Genomic DNA, 16,396 nt, shown 5'->3' with positions numbered 1-16,396 from the left:
TTACTAGTCAGCATTTCTTGAGCATCTGCTGGGTGCCAGGTGGTGAGACAAAGACAAATCAGACACTGTCACAGCCCCAGCTGCTCCCAGAGAGAGGAAGACATATAGTCTGCCAGACAAATTGTGTACAGTCTCATCTTTATTACAAAAGCAATACACACTCACGTTAAAAGTTCACAGAGCTACATAATTTGTTGAAATAGGAAATAGAAGGCCTATTTCCTCCCCTGCCCTGTTTGTTGCCCCAGAGGAAAACTTCATGCATAGTTTATTGGCATTCCTTCCAGATGTTACCTGCGCATAGACAGGCATCTGTTTTTTCCTCCTTTATGCAAATGGTAGTTACACCCATACACACATGCTGTTTTCCAGATTGCTTTTTTGCTGAGTTATGCATGTTGGGTCATCATTTTCTCAAGCTGAAGCTCTGTGCCCATTGAACGTGACTCCTCAATCCCTCTTTCTCCCACCTCACTTTTTGTCTCCAGAAATGTAATCATTCTGGGAACCTCATGTCAGTGGAATCTTACATATTTGTTCCTGGGGGCTGGCTCATTTCCTCTAGTAGCATTGTCTCCAGGGTCTGTCCGTGTTATTGTTCTTTGACATCTCCCATCCTTCCAACTTTCATTAGAAAAATTTCAAGCGTATGGAAGAGTTAAAAGATGGTGTGTAATGAACACCTGTATACATACCACCAGGATTCTTGATAAACCATGTGCTTTTAAGCTCATTTTATTGTTACTTCCAGATTTAATGCGAGCATCATCCCTCCTGGGAAGTAGTCCCTGGCCTTCCCCCAGGCTTAGCTCATCTGCCCTCCCTGGATTCTTACAATGCTTGCCTTAGCATTACCTGTTTGTGACTGGGCTAGGTGAGGAGTTCTGGAACAGGTCAATGCCTACTGTGTCTATTTCTGTTGTCTAGCAGAAATGAGGAAATGTACAAAGGGTGGCTGGGAATATATAGCTCAGTTGTCAGTTGGTAGAGTGCTTGCCTTGCATGCATGAAGTCTGGGGTTTGATCCCCAGATCTCCAGCAACACATAAAACCAGGAGTGTTGGCACTTACCTTACAGTGCCAGCACTTAGGAGGTAAAGGCACGTAGGTCAACGTTTCAAGGTCATCTTTAGCCACCTACTCATTGGAGGCCAGTCTGGGGTACATGAGACTGTATGGAGTGCAGTTCCCAGTCCACTCTGCAGTTTCTAGTCCAGTCTGAATGCTGCCTGGCACTCAGCAAGTGTGTAGGTGACACAAACTAGAAAGTTTAGGAAATTTGCTAATTATCTGGAATTCTTTCTAGGCATACTATTGTCAGGATCCTGTCACCTAAAAAGTTCTAACTTTAGCCAGGCATGGTGGCGCACGCCTTTAATCCCAGCACTCAGGAGGCAGAGGTAGGAGGATCGCTGAGAGTTCGAGGCCACCCTGAGACTACATAGTGAATTCCAGGTCAGCCTGAGCCAGAGTGAAGCCCTACCTCGAAAAACCAAAAAACAAAACGAAACAAAAAAAAGTTCTAACTTAGTTGATATGAGTGAGCAGCTATAATTGTAAAAGTTCACAGATGATTCAAATGTGTGATTCCAGAACAGCTTTTCTTAAAATGTTAAGTGTATGTTGGATTCACTTGGACTAAGCAAGTTTGAGTTGGACTTAAGAGACTGCATTGCTGACAAGCTACGGGTTATGTATGTTTTCCAGGCTGCTCGTGAAGTCACAGAGTTAGGATCTACTCAGAAGTGGCTAAGTACAATTTCAGTGAAATAAGCATCTCAGTTTCTTCATCTGAGGGTGGGCTGGGGAGCTGGCTCAGTGGGTGGGACTTGAGTCAGATCCCCAGGATTCATGTAAAAAGCCAGGCGTGGCACGTACAACTGTAATACCAGTCCTGAGGGGAGCGGAGGTGGGAGACTTGTAGGGTTCCTGGTAACCAAAATGACCAAAAAAATAGCAGTTCCAAGTTCACTGAGAGACTTCATTTTGTAGGGTTTCACTTTAGCCAAGGCTGACCTGGAATTCACAATGTAGTCTCAGGGTGGCCTTAAACTCACAGTCATCCTCCTACCTCTGCTTCCAGAGTGCTGGGATTAAAGGTATGTGCCACCATGCCTGGTGAGAAAGAGACTCCATCTTAAGGAAAGAAAATGGAAGAGCCATAGGGAGGGACACTCGTTGGTTCTCTTGTGGCCTCTGCACATGTGCACATGGGCAAAGGGCAGGTGCAGCCCATGGCTTGGGGTCTAATCATGCAGCTGAACAATGTTCACTGGCAGGACTGTGCTCTGCGCTGCTGTTTGATGTGTACTAGGTTTGTCCCCTCTAGACTGCAAGCTCCCTGAGAGTGGGGCCCATGTAGCTCTGATTCTGTTCTCATACATGCGAAGCACATACATAGTGGTAGTTGGCCACTCTACACTCTTCACCGTAACCAGGCCCTAGTCCAGGCAAGCCCTTTGACTGTCTCTCCTCTCTCTCTGGAGGTCTCTAGACATAGGCATCCTAATTTCCTAAAGGCTGCCTTCTTTATGCTGTGAGGGAAAACAGCTAGGGTTTTTATTAGAATTAGGAAAATTCCCATGTACCCTAGCATTTGGCTCCTGGGTACCCTTTTCTGTCTCCTTAGTTTGAAATGTGTAGAGTCAAATGAGTCTTTTTATTTTTTATTTGGTTTTTGGTTTTTCCAAGGTGGGGTCTCACTGTAGCCCAGGCAGACCTGGAATTCACTCTAGTCCCAGGCTGGCCTCAAACTCACAGTGATGCTCCTATCCCTGCCTCCTGGGCACTAGGGTTAAAGGCCTGCACCACTACTCCCAGCTCTTTGTTTATTTTTATTTTTTTTATTTTATTTTATTTTTTTTTTAATTATTTATTTATTTATTTGAGAGTGACAGACAGAGAGAGAAAGACAGATAGAGGGAGAGAGAGAGAATGGGCGCGCCAGGGCTTCCAGCCTCTGCAAACGAACTCCAGACGCGTGCGCCCCTTGTGCATCTGGCTAACGTGGGACCTGGGGAACCGAGCCTCGAACTGGGGTCCTTAGGCTTCACAGGCAAGCGCATAACCGCTAAGCCATCTCTCCAGCCCTGTTTATTTTTAAATAGAGTTTAAAAAATATATTTATTTATTTATTTGCAAGCAGAGAGCGGAAGAGACAGAAAGAATGAACACATCAGACCCTCCAGCCACTGTAAATGAACTCCAGATGCATGTTCTACTTTGTGCATATGGCTTTACGTGGGTATTGGGGAATCCAACCCAGGTTGTTAGGCTTTGCAGGAAAGTGCCTTTACCACTGAGCCATCTCTCCAGCCCCTATTTTTATCTTTATTTATTTATTTTGGTTTTTCGAGGTAGGGTGTCACTGTAGCCCAGGTTGACCTGGAATTCACTATGGAGTCTCAGAGTGGGCTCGAACTCAAGGCAATCCTCCTACCTTTGCCTCCCAAGTGCTGGGATTAAAGGCATGCGCCACCACACCCGGCTCCTATTTTTAGGAGTTTCAGTATAGTCCAGGCTGGCCGGGAACTCATCTATATATAGCTCTGGCTGCGCTTAAATTCATTCTGATTCTCCTACCTCAGCCTCCCAAGTGCTGGGATTAACAGTGTGTACTACCATGCTTAGCCTCCAGTTTCTCCCCACTAGGTAGAGTCTTACTCCAGCCCAGATTGACCTGGAACTCACAGCAATCGTCCTACCTCTGCCTTCCCAGTGCTGGGATTAAAGGTGTGGGCCACCATGTCTGGCTTTGGCCTCCTTATTTTTTTCTGAGGTAGGGTCTCACTCGACTCCAGGCTGACCTGGAATTCACTTTGTAGTCTCAGGGTGGCCTCGAACTCATAGCAATCCTCCTGCCTCTGACTCCCAAGTGCTGGGATTAAAGACATGTGCCACCACGCCCGGCTTGGCCTCCATTTTTTATTTTTATTTATTTGTTTTGACAGAGAAAGAGGGAGAGAGAAAATGGGTACGCTAGGGCCTCCAAACACTGCAGACGAACTCCAGATGCTTGTGCTCCCTTGTGCATCTGGCTAACATGGGTCTTGGGGAATCAAACCTGGGTCCTTTGGCTTTGCAGGCAAACACCTTAACCACTAAGTCATCCTCCAGCCCTTGGCCTCCTTTTTTTTTTTGCCTCCATTTTTATTCATTGAGTTACTAACAGTCTTGTGGAGAGAAAGCTGCAGCTAAGTTTAGTTTTGTATTCAGCCATTTCCAGTATACTGCCATTGTGTACCAGGGGCTATCTGATGGCTGGGTGAGAAGTGCAGGCTGGTTCTGCTGGGCACCAGCTAGCTAGCTGGCCTCTGAGCCTGTGTTTAACTTGCCAGGATGGTAATAATAGCTGTGCTGTATGGCGTAGGTAGTCATTAGGCATTGGCTGTGTAAAGAAACCTTGACGTCCTAGAACAGGTTGTTAGCACTGCCAACATGCCCTGAATCCTCCTTGTCCCTCTAACTGCCCCAAAGCATCTGCATACAGATTGCCCCATACCAGCCGTCTCACCCATCTCTGGGGCTGCCTTTTTGCAGCAGGCCATGGTGGCTCTGCATTTCCTGCCCCGGGCTCTGTTCATTCTCCAAGCCCCCGTGACACCCACTTTCACTCTTAGTCTTTTCCATGTCACATACTGGGTTGCTGCCAGCAGCAGTTGACACACAGGCAGCCTGTTGTGTTGGCAAATAACTTGGAAGAGAATGATGTGCCTGAGCTTGTCCTTGGCCCCTGCTGCCATCTGCTAGAAGAAGCGGATTTTCCCACCTCAGCCATCATGCCAAGACAGTCTCAGCTGTGGAACTGACGGGTTATTTAGTAGAGGGCATCTGGAGCAGGTGGAGTGCTTTTCCACTACTGTCTGCTCCCCACACTGAACATAGCTCTTCCTGGAAACTGGCCTGGAGTCGGACATTATATGCCGTAGAGCCCAAGAGGCCAAGACCGCCATATATCGTGGACTGAATGCCCCTGGGTTTTTCTAAGATTTACCACTTAGAGAGCCTATCGTGGACATTGTCTCTTAATGTTTTCAATTTTGTGGGATAGGAATTATTAGGATTGGCTAGCGCATGAGAAACTGAGGCTTCAAAAGGGCGAAGGGGTTTTCAAAGGCCACACTCTAGTCAGGTGTCAGAGTTAGCATTTGAATTTAGACTGTCTGGTTCCTAGATAGTTGCTTCAACTGCTGCCAGCTAAAGCATGCTTCTATTCCTCGTACCCAGTTGGTCACACTTTTTAAAATACTTGCTCTCTTGCTCACTCTACTTGTAAATAAGCAGTTTTTTAAAGGGGGCACTGGTGAGATGCCTCAGTGATTAAATCCACTTGCTTGTAAAGCCTGGTGACCCAGATTTGAATCCCCAGTACTCATGTAAAGCCACATGCACAAAGTAGCACATGTGTCCAGTTGGCAGTGGCAGGAAACCTTGGTGTGCCCATTGTCTCTTTCTCTCATTCTCTCATTCTCTCTCTCTCTCTCTGCTTATAAATAAAATAAATGAATAACTTTTTTTTAAAGTTTTTATTTATTTATTTGAGAGCGACAGACACAGAGAGAAAGACAGATAGAGGGAGAGAGAGGGAATGGGCGTGCCAGGGCTTCCAGCCTCTGCAAACGAACTCCAGACGCGTGCGCCCCCTTGTGCATCTGGCTAACGTGGGACCTGGGGAACCAAGCCTCGAACCGGAGTCCTTAGGTTTCACAGGCAAGCGCTTAACCACTAAGCTATCTCTCCAGCCCAACTTTTTAAAGTTTTTTTTTTGTTTTTTTTTTTTAGTTTTTTGGTTTTTCAAGGTAGAGTCTCATTCTAGCCCAGGCTGACCTGAAATTCACTTTGTAGTCTCAGGGTGGCCTTGAACTCATGGTGATCCTCCTACCTCTGTCTCCCAAGCGCTGGGATTAATGGTGTGTACCACCATGCCCACCCTCTCCCCCATAAAGTTTTTAAACTATTTTATAGCCTGACATGTTGGAGTATATCTGTAATCCCAGTACTTGATAGGTGGGTCAGGAGTTCAAAGTCATCCTTGATTTTACATAGTTTGAGGCCAGCCAGGGCTACACAAAGCCATATCTAAACTAAAGCAAGGTCGTGTGTGTGTGTGTGTGTGTGTGTGTGTGGTGCTAGAAACTGGACCCCAGGGCTTGAGCCCACATTATTCTCATGTTTGTACCTCAAGGGTGCTATGAGTAGAGCAAGTATTTTTTCTCTGCTACCACCTCCCAAGTTCTGGTGATTACAGGCATCACCACCACACCCAGCTTAAAGCAAGTGTTTTCATCTCTTTTTAATAGCCAAAAACTTTGAGACTCAGGTTAGGCCCTGTCATTGAATTTGACAGTGGCAGAACTAGGATTCGATCTAGTTCCAATCAGCACGTTGGTTCCATGTACAACCTTGGCACCTATGCAGAGCAACTTCTCAGGGACTTTCCCTTCAATCACCTTTATCCTCCCTGCCCTAGAGGGCCAAGCTAGCAAATGGTTCTAATTAGCCTCTGGTCCCTGAGCTTCCCAACAGAGTCACCAGTGCTTGGAGAGGCAATGTCACACACACATGCGCACACAGGCTTTAAGCGTTGCCCTTTGTGGCCCATGGCAATCCTGCTAAACAGCCTGTTTCTCCACTTAGGGAGAGACAGGGCCAGGTACAGCCAGATGGGTGACCTTGTTCCCATAGAGCCAGCTGTTTTGTAGATGTGTGCTTTTAGACCAAGCAAGAATGAGCAGTCCACACCCCCCTGCATATCTGGCACACAGGGTCTGTACTGTCAGCCCATGCCTGTAGACAGCAGCGGGAGCACTGCTGCTTCTGCTTCTCTTCTCAACTTTCAGGCACTGCCCCAGCCAGGTGCAGTGAGGCTGAGGCTCACTGAGCGTCCACCAGACAGCCCCCCAGCTCTGCACCTCCTCACACAGTGCCATGGCTGGTCAGGCTCCTGAGGGATTGGCCAGGTGTTCTTAGAAGCCGCCTCTCTGCCCCCTCACAGTCCTTCTGAACCCAGTCTTTGGACTTCTGTTGACAATATTTACCAGCTTTTGTATCATAGCTATGCAATACTTCCTAGAAGACCATTTGTACTCTTCGTTCCAGGGGATCCTTTCAGATGATCATGGACTGGCTGCTGCCCTCTGGAGAACCTTTTTCAACCAGAAATGTGAAGACCCACGACAGCTTGAATTGCTGGTAGAGTACGTGAGGAAACAGGTTCGCATCCTCCCCTTGCACCGTCTTGTGGAAAATGAGTCCTCCTGAGATGTGTGGGTGTTAGACTCTGGGAACATCATGAGAAGCTGAGTTAATCAGGAGTTAAAAGGAATTCTGACCTGATCACATTAGCAACAGGCACATGAAAAGTTAGCAGAGTTGTTTTGTTTTGAGACAGGATTTCATGTAGCTCAAGTTTGGCCTCAGACTTGCTATGTAACTGAGGCTGACCTGATCCTCCTGCTTCCACTTCTTATGCTGTGGGATTACATGCATGCACTATCATGCCTGGGTTTTAGAATGAAGAATGAGATTATGTTAAATAAATGTTGATTTTTTTTTTTTTTTTTTTTGAGGTAGGGTCTCTCCCTCTCTAGCTCAGGCTGATCTGGAATTCACTATGTAGTCTCAGGGTGGCCTTGAACCCGTAGCAATCCTCCTACCTCTGCTTCCCAAGTGTTGGAATTAAAGGCGGTGTCACCACACCTGGCTTGATGTTCTTGTTTAAAAAAAAGAATGAAGAATGAGGACTGAAGAAAAGGCTCAGTAGGTAAACACATTTTGCTGTTCAAGCATGAGGACCTGGGTTTGATCCTCAGCACCTACATGAAAAGCTGCACATTGCTGGGCATGGTGGTGCATGCCTTTAATCCCAGCACTTGGGAGGCAGAGGTAGGAGGATCAAGGCCACACTGAGACTATATAGTGAGTTCCAGGTCAGCCTGGACTAACGTGAGACCCTACCTTGGAAAAAAAAAAAAAAAAAGCTGCACATAAAAAGAAAAGATAAGAGGCTGGAGAGATGATAGCTTAAGGTGCTTGCCTGTGAAGCCTAAGGACCCAGGTTTGACTCCCCAGATTCCATGTAAACCAGATGTACAAGGTGGTGCACGCATCTAGAGTTCGATTACAGTGGCTGGAGGCCCTGGTGTGCCCATTCTCATTCTCTTTCTGTCTCAGTGTCTCAAAAAAAAAAAAAAAAAAAATTGCTGAGCCAGGCATGGTGGTGCACACCTTTAATTGCCTTGAGTGAGACCACCCTGAGACTACATAGTGAATTCCAGGTCAGCTTGAGCTAGAGTGAGACCCTACCTCAAAAAACAAAACAAAGCAAACAAAACAAAAAAGCCCAGCCGGGCCTAGTGGCACACGCCTTTAATCCCAGCACTAGGGAGGCAGAGGTAGAAGGATCACTGTGCATTCAAGGCCAGCCTGGGACTCAGAGTGAGTTCTGGGTCAGCCTGGGCTAGAGTGAGACACTCTCTTCAAAAGAACCAAGAAAAAAAAAATTGTACATAGTGTGCCTGACTTTAACTCCAGCACTGAGAAAGGGTGGAGACCGAAGGATTGCTGGGCTCCCTGGCCAGCAAGTCCAGCCAGAACACAATGAGATCAAGTTTTAGTGAGAGACACTATGTAGGAAAAATAAGGTGGAAGAACAATAGAGGTCTTTTTTCTGGCCTCTGTATACATGTCCACATACACATGCATACACAACACCAAAAAAAAAAAAGAGCCAGGTGTGGTGGCACACACCTTTATCCCAGAACCCAGGAAGCAAACATATGATCTCAATGAGTTCAAAGCCACCCTGAGACTACATAGTGAATTCCAGGTCAGTCTGAGCTAGAGCAAGACCCTACCTCAAAAAAAAAAAAAAAAAAAAAAAAAAAGGAATGAGCATTTTCTGTGTCTAGGTATGAACTAAGCCAAGATCACAGGAGTAGGGATAGAGAGGAAAAGCAAATAGCTGTGCTTTCAGAAAGCTGAGGCCATTCATTCACTCTGCATTTTACTGGTGTTGTGCTAGATACTGGGCCCTCAAAGGCCTGGAAGATAAAGGCATGAGGTGTAGTGGAACACCTATCCATGCCCTCTTTTGTGCCCACTGTGGATTTATTTTCTATACCTGACATCTAACAGGCTCAAGTTCCAGACAGCATTCCATAAACACCTCCAGCTCTTCCCAGTGGCTGCCTCACAAGCATGTGGTGGGGTGGTGGTGGGAGGCTTTCAGGTCCATAGCCCCTGGCTGTCCAGTGCTCCATGACACTAAAGCTCCACATTAAGAACTGCTTAGCCACATGGCTTCCTCAAGCCTGTATCAAATGAACTCCTGATCTGCTGCCCTTGGATTCCTGATGGGAAGCTCATGGTCTCTGGATGAGTGTACTCAATGGCAGGGAGGAGAAACATGGAGGCTTTTCCAGGGTCTCCTGGTGAGTCAGCCTTCACAGCTGGCCTCAGACCCCAAGCTGGGTGATTCATGTAGCCACTAGAGGCCTCAGCTGCTGCAGACAGCTCACCAGCCTGGGCTGTCTGTGAGTCACACCTTTGCTTTGTGGGCCTGGCCCCTGTGGGTGAAAGGGCCTTTTGCCACAGTTATTCCCTTGGTCACCTGTCCCCATGGCCTTTAAGCCTCAACATTCAGGAAAAGGGAGGCCAAACCCCAGCTCTTATGCAGACAGGGCCAATAGGACCAGCTAGTTGCTTACTGAAAAACTGACATCCCAAGGCTTTTGAGCTCCAGAGAGTAGAGAATCCCAGAAGCCAGCACTTCTGTATGCCCATTCTTCAAATCTGTCAGAGCTAGAGAGAAGGCAATGTAGCCAGAGAGCCTCACCCTCAGACAGGAGTAGCAATTGGCAAAACAAATGCTGTTTTCTGAGAGACCCACCCAACTTTTCCATCTGCCATGGTGGGCTTGTGCCAGATACCACAACAGGGTTCAGCTGGGACCTTCCCAGGAGTCCAAAAGGAAGGGGTTGCCATAGCTAATGTCCCTATGAGAAGTCTCATTTGGCCCCATTTAGAACTAGGCAGTGATGAGTCTCCTAAGAAAGCAGGAAGCTTTGAAGGGGACCCAATTCTGTCAAGCCATTCAGGTGCACAGCCAGCCCTGGAGCAAATGTTTGTGGTGTGATCCAGGTACAATAGGATGCTGGGATGGCTGGAGAACAGTGTTCTGACCTGGATTAGGAGAGCTTAGGAAGCTTGTCCTTGAACAGACTCTGGTTCTGTATGTCTGGTACTGCTTGGTAACCAGTCTGAGGTTATGTTGAGGCAACCTGAGAAATGGGCAAAGTGTTGGCATTAGGGATAGAAATAGAATTGTGGGTAAGAGGAGTGGATTGTATGGAAGATGGCAGTTCCTGGAAGTCTCAGGATGTGGAAACTAGACATGGCTACATGAGAAGCCCAGGCTCTGGCATCAAGGGGCAGCAGTGATGAGCTCTTGGAAGAGGGGGATGATCCAAGCCCTAAGGTGAAGCCTCCAGTCTTCCTCCCACTCCCTCTGAGGGAGCCTTGTCCTGGTCAGTCCAGTAGAGCTCCCTGCTCTGGTCCATCCTCACCTGTCCACTTGGAAGCGTTTCTCGTCTTCTGCCTCAACAGCAGCAGCCTAGGAGTCCTCCAGGGCTGCTTTCCTCGCCAGCTTCAGCCACTGCTCAGCTTACCCACTCCTGCAGAGCCCTCTTCTCCCCTCCCCCTCCTCCCCTCCTGTCCCTCTCCTCTTCTCCCCTCTCCTCCCCTCCCCTCCCCTCTCCTCTCCTCTCAGCTCTTCCCACCTGCCTGTAGAGTGTCCCTCTGCACAGGGAGGATTTTGCACATAGATTCCTTGGCAAGCTTGAGAGGACCCAGTGGACTGGTATTGTCCAGGATAGTAACACTCTTGTGTCCCATGGGCTGGAGGTGCAAATAAGAGAAAGCCCAGAAGGGACACATTTTCCATCTGCAGATGTCAGAGCAAGCAGTCTGTTGTGGGGAGCAGGAGGATATGGCACTCAGTTCCCCCTCCCAGTTCCAGAGAGCAACAAGGATCAGGGGTCTTCAGGATGATGATCGTCCTAACTGCCAGGGATAGACTCCTCCTCTGTCCTGTGTAGGGAGGGGGAGCTGGGCCCGCTGAGCAGCCTGGGGCCCCACTAGACGACAGTGAAGGTACACACGTTAGAAAAACAGAACCACCGTTGAAGGGACAGCACCAGGCCTACGCCTTATCATGTAATCTTTGAGTCCCTTGAGGTGCCCTTTTCTGTCTGGTCTTGCAGATGCTTGAGAGGGTGTGAACTTCTGAAGTAGACACCTCGAGTAACAACAGTAGGAAAGGGCTGAATTGAGGGTCTTGCTTCCAGCAATACTAGATGGAGTGCACTAGTGACTTTATAAGTCACAAGCTGTGACTTCCTGGCCTGCAAGAACTTTGTAATGAGTGTAACAGGGTGAAATGTCCCTGGTGGGGGAGGAGGTGGGGTGAGGATCTCTCCACTCAGAGGCATGATAGGGAATACCTAATTTGTCATTGACTTTTCCTAGTTGCTTGATTCTGCAGATCTCCTTAATGAAATAATGTGGGAGATCAGAGGTACTGGCTTGGTTCTGGATGGTCAGAACACTCCAGTCCTCCTCCCTTTCCTGTCCTTGGGGAGGCTGGTGCCTTAGGCCCGCTCACATGTGTCCTGATCTTGTCCTCTGTTCTCTGCTCTCCCTGTTGCAGATGCAGTACCTGGACTCCATCAATGGCGAGGATCTGCTTCTGACAGGGGAAGTGAGCTGGCGCCCTCTGGTGGAGAAGAATCCACAGAGCATTCTGAAGCCCCGGGCTCCTACTTACAATGATGAGGGTCTTTGAGAGGTTGGCCAGATGCCCTTGAGAACCTCAGAGAGAGAAGTGCCTGTTGGCCTCAGGACCCTGAAGAAAGTGGCCTGAACTGTCAAATATTTGGCCCCAATTGTGTTTCCTCTTCCTGTACCCAGGAGTCTGGTCTGGTGGGGTATAGTGCTTTTCTGAGCAGTGGTTTCCATTAAGAGGATCCCCAAGCACACTCCCAAAGCCCACCAACAACCATGTATTAAGGACAGCTTTTCCCAAGGGCTGAGGAGGGGAAGTTAGGTTAGAAAGGGAGCGCCCCTGCTGAAGGCCCACTGTGCCTATGAGCAGCTTGTGATGCAGCTGAGGCAAGACAGCTAGCCACACTGTGTCCTCCAGCTTCGAGCCATGGGGTTGAGGTGACCATTAAAAAACTTATCTCCGCTACAGCTCTTCTTTATTGCAGACTCTCTTAGACATAGATGGTGAGGTGGATGCTGCAAGCTAAGGAGCAACTGCCCGTCACAGTTAGAGACAGGGAAACGGAGGAGCCCAGAGGGGACTGCTTTTCTTGCCTCCAGTTCACAGAGGGTGTCACTGTCTGGCCTGCCACGCATGTCCTTTGGGACCTGGGAGGCCCCTGATGGACAAGGGGCTTGTCACATCCTAAGTAATTTAGAAAGAGTACTTGGGAACAAAAGTCCCTTTGTCACCCACAGTGAATTGGGTAAAGAACATGTGATCTTTCCTTTCTTGGCCTCCCCCTTACATGAGATAGTGAGGCAAAAACAAAATTTTTTTAGTGTTAGTGGTCCCAGACCCAGACCCAGCCCTGTGCTGGCTTTCTGTGCACTCCCCAACTTCCGCAGCATGTGCTGTAGAGCTGCCTGGTCTGAGCACGTAAGGACCCATTCACCCCTGCCTAGGTGTTTGGGTCATAGTTTGGAGAATTTTTTCTTAAAGAAAGGGGCGGGAAATTGTCTTGCCCCTCCCCACTTCAAACTTCCTTCATTGAGCTTGCTATAAAATGAGTCATATAAAGAAACTCTATACGGGTGAGGTATATTCCACTTCTGTGAAAACATTACAAATCAAACCGCCTTCTCTCAGTTTATTTAAGATGCTTTTGTTGCGAATGGAGCTCTCGAGTGAAGCCTCCACTGTGTGTGTGAGATAATAACACCTTGTAACTCATTACAGCTGGGCACTATTTACATTTACCAGAGCTGAGCCAGGCAGGAATTTGCTGATTAATTTATTTTTAATGGAGTGAAGTATACCATGCACCAAAATAAACTTTACTGTGTGTACCTAACTGCTCCTGGAATGGATGGAAAAATTAATGGAACAGATTTTGGCTCCCAACTCTGCACATTAATTCATATATAAAAGTTATTTGAATGTTAACCCATTTGCTGCCCAGGGCAGCTCCCCAGCCACAGATCTAGCCCACAACACCAGTTTAGCTACTGGGTTTGCTTTAGAATCCTAGGAACCTCAAGTTTGTAAGGAACTTGTAAGGTCATTTGGGCCAGTCCTGGAATAGCACCTGACCACTTTTTTAAGATCTCTTTCAGCCTGTGTGTTAATATAACTCAATCTTTAGCTGAATCCCTTCAGCAACAGATACAGAATCCCTACCTCAGAGCTTATAGCCGTACTTGAAAGAAACAAGTGGGATCCTGTCTGTGATGTCCCAAGGCCCTTATGTCCTGGCCATCAGTATCATTCAGTGAATAGACAATCCCTGTCCCCTTCAAGATAAAACCCAAGTACCTTGTAGGCCACAGGCTCTTCAGTTGACTCCTGCATGCACACAAGCCTGGTTTTATTGGTCTCTAATCCATTTCTTCACTGTGCAGATTGAATCATTTGGGATTACCTGAAGGGACCACACTGTTTCCTCTACATTCCTCTCATTCCTCTGGCTGCTGACTTATACCTCTTTCTCTCTGTCTCTCAGTTTTATTTTTTGAGGTAGGGTCTTGCTACAACCCAGGCTGACATGGAATTCACTGTGTAGTCTCAGAGTGGCCATAAACTCACTGCAGTCCTTCTACCTCTTCCTCCTGAGTGCTGGGACTAAAGGCGTGCACCACCACATCTGGCAACCCTAACCTTCTCCAAGTATTACCTCCCCTACCTTCTCCTTCAGCCTCAGGCATGCTGTCCATGGTGCTCCTTACAATGCCCTCTGCTCAGCACCACCCTAAAAATGTTGAGGTGATTTTTTTTTTTCTTAACTGCTTCCCAAAATGCACTGTAACCTGTTCCCATGCAAGAGTGGATGCTGTGCTGGCGAGGGAGTTGTCTTTGCATTCCCATTGCTAGCATCCATGTATGCATTGGTAAATAGATGAGAGTGAGTGGATGATCAAATCATCACTCATCAGTACAAGCCCAACAAAAATCCTGTTCTAGTTGAATGTGGTGGCATGTGCCTTTAATCCCAGGACTCAGGAGGCTGAGGTGGAAGAATCACTATGAGTTCAAGGCCACCCTCAGACTACACAGTGAATTCCAGGTCAGCCTGGGCTACAGCGAGGCCCTACCTCAAAAAATAAATAAAATAAAATAGGAAAGAAAGGCTAGAGCAGCTTCTGGCTCAGAATTCGCAGGTCTTCACGCAAACACAAGCCAATGAGCATCTTCCCATCTCTGAGTAGACATCAGCCTGGAAAATAAAACATCTGCAGAAATGAACCCGTATGTCACTGGAAACAACACTACTCAGTCTTCCATGCAGGGTGTGCTCCAGCAGAATGCAGATGGAGTCCCCAGTCCCATTCCTATAGGGGCAGAGAAGTGCTTGCAGGGCACCCCTGGGCCATCAAGAGTGAGGGGGAAGGAAGACTGTGCAGGAACATGTGGCACATATCAGATGAAATCAACTGTGGCGAAGAAGGATGGCCTAGCATCCAGATTTGAAAAAGGAACTCTGTGTGCCATGAGCTTTTCTGAGGATCCACCTCTGACAGGATGTGAGCCTCGTGGTTCTGAACTGGAGACTGATGTGGACCCTGAGTTATACCCAGGGGAGGATGATTCATATGTATGGAGCAAGTCAGAACTGACATGTTCTGAAGGCCCCCTTGGATCACTTGAATGGTGCCCCTGCCCCCTAAAGAGTTGACTAAGGCATTTGCTTTCTGAAGAAACAACTCAGGTAATCAACAAGCAAAGGAAGAGCTAGACAAGAGGTGGGCACAATGGCCCATGCCTGTAAGCAGAGCTTCCAGGAAGAATGAGGTGGAAGTGTCGCTTGCTTCCAGAAGTTTGAGTCAAACCTATCTTGAAGAACTAACCCTGTTTTATAAAAGAAAAGAGCAATAAATTCTTAGTTGTAAAAGTTCTTTTATGTAACATATTTTACATAGTGACGTTGAAAAGGATCCCAATGCCATAATAAAACAAATGGATATTCAGGAAAAACAAAAAAAAAAGGAAGACAGACCGACTGACCATCTTTGGCTTTATCATAAAAACCAAAAGCTTCAACAAAGGTTTTTGTTTCTTTTTTTAAATCATTGTTAGACAAAAGAAGTAGAGAAAGTTCTTTCCTTCAGGGAGGTTCTTCAGGAATGACTGTCATTTATTGGTACTCTGTGTACTTCTAGAAGGAACCACAGCAAATTAAGAGACAATTGTGGGACCAGACCAGAGAGATGGCTCAGTGGTTAAGGTGCTTGCCTGCAAAGGACCTTGCCAGGATCCACATAAACCAGATGCACAAAATGGTGCATGCATCTGGAGCTCATCTGCTGTGACTGGAGTCTGTAGTGTCCATTCTCTTTCTATCTGCCTCCCCCCCACCCCAGTAAATAAATAAAAAAAATGTTTTAAAAATAATTGAAAAAGAGAGACAAGCTGGGTGTGGTGGTGCATGCCTTTAATCCCAGCACTTAGGAGGCAGAGGTAGGAGGATTGCCATGAGTTCGTGGCCACCCTGAGGCTACAGAGTGAATTCCAGGTCAGCCTGGGCTAGAGTGAGACCCTACCTTAAAAAAAAAGTTAGACAATTATGAAGAAGCCAAATGTGATGGCTCACACCTATAATCTCAGCTAAGACAGGAAGATTACCTTGAAATTGAGGCCAACTTGTGCCACATAGTGAGACTGTCCAAAGAGAGAGTGAGAGTAATTAGAAATTCTACCTAGCACTTGGGAGGTCGAGGCAGGGGTATCCCAGGTTGGAGGCTAGCTAGAGCCTCCTAACAAGATCATGCTCCTCGCAGACAAAACCACAAGGGAATCCTAGGCTGCTATTCACCAACTTGCACCTGATGATTTTTTTTTTTTTTGTAGTTTGTAAGTTTTTTTTTTTTTTTTTTTTTTTAAATTTTTTTGTTCATTTTTTATTTATTTATTTGAGAGCGACAGACATAGAGAGAAAGACAGGTAGAGGGAGAGAGAGAGAGAATGGGCGCGCCAGGGCTTCCAGCCTCTGCAAACGAACTCCAGACGCGTGCGCCCCTTGTGCATCTGGCTAACGTGGGACCTGGGGAACCGAGCCTCGAACCGGGGTCCATAGGCTTCACAGGCAAGCGCTTAACCGCTAAGCCATCTCTCCAGCCCAGTTTGTAAGTTTTAAGTGCA

At 47.3% G+C, this 16,396-nt stretch overlaps 1 protein-coding gene across 2 annotated transcripts in view; it reads left to right on the top strand.

The window, feature by feature from the left end:
* The window catches only part of LOC101610758 (ubiquinol-cytochrome-c reductase complex assembly factor 1), a 130,947-nt gene extending 117,832 nt beyond the window's left edge, over positions 1–13,115 (top strand). For both annotated transcript variants that reach the window (XM_045157534.1, XM_045157535.1), the window contains exons 9-10: positions 7,099–7,212; positions 11,708–13,115. In XM_045157534.1, the coding sequence (XP_045013469.1) occupies positions 7,099–7,212; positions 11,708–11,842 (249 nt within the window). In that variant the 3' untranslated portion in view covers positions 11,843–13,115. The remainder of the gene's footprint in view (positions 1–7,098; positions 7,213–11,707) is intronic.
* Positions 13,116–16,396: the final 3,281 nt, after the last annotated feature.

The sequence above is a fragment of the Jaculus jaculus genome, chromosome 8 (assembly GCF_020740685.1).
Source record: "Jaculus jaculus isolate mJacJac1 chromosome 8, mJacJac1.mat.Y.cur, whole genome shotgun sequence".
NCBI classification, from domain to species: domain Eukaryota; kingdom Metazoa; phylum Chordata; class Mammalia; order Rodentia; family Dipodidae; genus Jaculus; species Jaculus jaculus.
This window is presented reverse-complemented; position numbering and strand designations above follow the sequence as displayed.